Source organism: Manihot esculenta, chromosome 8, assembly GCF_001659605.2.
Source record: "Manihot esculenta cultivar AM560-2 chromosome 8, M.esculenta_v8, whole genome shotgun sequence".
Lineage (NCBI taxonomy): Eukaryota > Viridiplantae > Streptophyta > Magnoliopsida > Malpighiales > Euphorbiaceae > Manihot > Manihot esculenta.
The window spans coordinates 3,381,467-3,384,930 of NC_035168.2; the positions used below are offsets into that span (position 1 = coordinate 3,381,467).

A 3,464-nucleotide genomic window follows, 5' to 3' on the forward strand; every position below is an offset into this window, starting at 1 on the left:
AAATTAAATTTATAAAAAAAATGAGACCAAAAGACTTTGAGATTATTTTCTTATATTAAGAATTGATTAATTTAATTGAAAATACTTTGTGATTATCATATATAATTGACTTGTAAATTCTTGGCTTTCTTATTTTTGTAAACTAAAAATATGAGTATTTTGGGCCAATTTAATATCCATTTTATTATTTTAAATATTTTTTATTGTTTAATTTTCGATGAAATTTTGTATATATAAATTAAATTTATTTTTACGTTTTAGTGTTTTGAAATTTGAAAAAAAAAAACATATTGTTCCAACGCCACGAGTTAAAAAAAAAAAAAAAAAAAAGCCATATGTTTCTCAATTTGTTTTCAAAAAATAAAATTATTTTATTAAAAAAATAAAATTTTAAAAATTAAATTAATTATCATCAAAATAATAAAAATTAAATTATAAATTTTATTAAATCTCAATGAATACATTGTAAATTGCTCGTTCTCACTCTTTTCTTTCTTTTTTATATTTGGAGATGAGAATTGAATCCTACTTAATCTAATCAACAATATTCTTTTAATTATTAAATTAAATTAACTTATCATTTATTAGATAAATTGATAAAATATATTTCAAAATTCTTTAAAAATTAGAGTTGGATTTTTTCTTCTTTAAATATATATGGATAAAAAAAAACATATTTAGTTCATATTAAATAATTTTTGTATTTAAATTATTATAATTTTTATAAATTTAAATGTTAAATAAATTATAATTTATTTCAAATGTTTAAGAATGGAGATATTAAATATTAAGGTCAAAGTATATATTTAACCTATTTTCTCACCTACTTCCTCTCGTTTCCTATGTAATATTTCAATGAATTAAGGTCATACTTTTCCAATTGATTTTATATAGTTTTTCAACTTAGAAATCCCAAGGGTCTTCCTAAGTTGACCAACATTTTTTTTTTCTTTCACGTGATATTATCTTCGCCAATTTGGACTTGATTTGAAAAATCGTTTTCTTACTAAGCTGAAAAGTTTAATAGAAATAAACATTTTATTTACTAATGAATCCTCAATAAAAGAATTTGTTCTTATATAGCCATTGATCATCGTAGATCTCATGTATCTTCCACCATAATCAACGGTTAATATGGATTTGTTGTACATACAAATTCTTTTATTTTGCTTACTTATACAATCAACTATATTCAGGACTTGAAATATAGCAGAACTATTAATGAAGATTACTTATTTATGCCATAACCTGCATTTCTCAAGCTGTAACCTCCATCAACCACAACGTTCAATCCACTCACAAACTTAGAATCTTCACTTCCAAGATATAAAGCTGCCTCTGCAACATCATTACAATCCACCTTTACTCCTTTCAAATTTGCAACAGCTAAAAGTGCTTCCTGCACTTGCTTCATATCCAGCCCTCCCATGGTTCTTGCAACCAAAGGAGTAGGCATCCCTGAAGGTGAAATGCAATTCACTCGTATCCCATGCTGCCCTAATTCTACAGCCAAGTTCTTTGTGAGACCAACAATGGCGTGCTTTGATGCTGAATATGGATGTGGGACTCCACCATAAGTTACTGAAGCAACACTTGAAGTGAACAAGATGCTACCTTTCTTTTCTGGGATCATTACTCTTGCTGCGTGTTTGGCTCCCAAGAATCCTCCGTAAACGTTTATGTCAAAAACTTTCTTGAATTCTTCAGCTTCAAATGATGATATGGATGTATCATATTTTCCTGTGATTCCTGCATTGTTGAACATTATATCTAGCTTTCCATGGAGTGAAACTGCTTTGTTAACTGCGTTTTCAACCTCAGATTCTTTTGTCACGTCGCAGTGGACGTAGGAAACTTGTTGGCCTGATTCTGAACTGATTTGTTTGGATAATGAATCGCCCAATTCAGCTTGGATATCTGCAATTAGAACCTTAGCGCCATGCCTGGCAAACAGCCTGGCGGTGCTCTCGCCGATGCCACTAGCGCCGCCAGTTATCAAAGCCACTTTGCCCTGTAACCTGGATGCTTACCGATGAGCTTTGGTTAAAGATAGTATCTCAAATTAAAATATAATATTAATTAATTTAGTGTTAAAATTATATGTATATATATATATTAACAAAGTAAATGCTATTCTTCTATTCTCGTATTTTTAGTCTTTATATTAATTAATATTATGCGCTTCATTGTGCTGTCAAATTCCCATCTCGTGAGGAGACCAAAACCAAATAAACAATATTTTTTCTACAAATAATACAATAAAAAATAATATAATAATACGGACGTACGTAATCCATAAATTTATTATTTAATTTAATTTTATAATCTCCAAATGTTTGAAAATATTTTATATTTTAGAGCTCTTAAATATAAATTTATTTAATTATTTATTATTATATTTTAAAATTTACTTAACAATATTTTAGGCATAATTATAAAATTATTGCAATAATCCTACTAAAAAGACAGTTTCGACAACACTTTTCAAATTATTGTAAAGAAAAATTTATAAAGTTACCAGAGAAAATAAAAAAATAAAAGAAATAAAAATACTAAGACTAGCTATATATATTTTCTGAAATGAGATAATAAAATAATTATAGAATTCCTGATTTATTTTAGAGTAAACATGAATTTAATCCCTGACTTTCTCACCATAAGAATTCTTAAGAAGTTTTGAGGAGAATCCAAAGAACTACTATATATATACACAGAGTTCTGGAAAGAAGAAGAGCCTGCAGAATTGCTTACCTCTGAGCAGAAGATGGTAGAGAAGAGAAGCCTCTCATGATCTCTCTATGGCTTCAATATGGTTTGTCCTCTAGAGAAAAGTGTCCATTTATGCTAAGTCATCAGGTGGTGGGGGAAGAAATTGACAAGTGGATAATAAATTATTCTATAATTTATATAAAATTACATAGAATTGTTAGAACGTCGTTGGACTGATGAAAATGATTCCCTCGATTAATGCGTACAATTATATATATCAATATACAATTTTATTCTTAGTAGAGAGAGATGAGAGATTTAGCAGGCCTTACCTATATGATGATGTGTTGAATACTTCTTCAATCATCCACAATTTAATATATGGATTTTAGTAACAACTGCATGGTAGGGGAGTGCATATCTCGGTTCTAATCAAAAAATTAAATTGAATTGAATCGATCGATTTCGATTTAACAGTTTACGTAGTTGGAATATTCAATTTGATTTAATTAGTATTTTTTATATTATTCAATTTTTAATTTAATTTGATTTAAATATATTAAATAATCAACTAATCGAATTAATTGATTTTACTATATATTATTATATTAATTCTTATCTAACCTAATCAACGGTCTAAATCCAACCTCTTTCCTTCCTTCCCTTATTCAATTCAATCAGTACTTCAATTTTAAACGTGTTAAATTTATAAATTTTAATTTTAATATAACCGAATCTATTTTTATCCGTTTGAT

At 27.3% G+C, this 3,464-nt stretch overlaps 1 protein-coding gene across 1 annotated transcript; it reads right to left on the minus strand.

Moving 5' to 3' along the window:
- Positions 1-1,019: 1,019 nt before the first annotated feature.
- On the minus strand, positions 1,020-2,890 carry LOC110621642 (secoisolariciresinol dehydrogenase). The gene is made up of 2 exons (XM_021765909.2): positions 2,752-2,890; positions 1,020-2,018 (listed from the first exon to the last, which is right to left on the minus strand). The coding sequence occupies exons 1-2, from the start codon at positions 2,787-2,789 to the stop codon at positions 1,229-1,231; spliced, it is 828 nt and encodes a 275-aa protein (XP_021621601.1). The 5' UTR covers positions 2,790-2,890; the 3' UTR covers positions 1,020-1,228.
- Positions 2,891-3,464: the final 574 nt, after the last annotated feature.

Bases quoted from the DNA above. Each gene is read 5' to 3' on its own strand.
- LOC110621642 (XM_021765909.2), bottom strand. From the start codon at position 2,789: ATGAGAGGCTTCTCTTCTCTACCATCTTCTGCTCAGAG. The intron at 2,019-2,751 runs GTAAGCAATTCT...GTAAGCATCCAG, and splicing joins CTACCATCTTCTGCTCAGAG to GTTACAGGGCAAAGTGGCTT.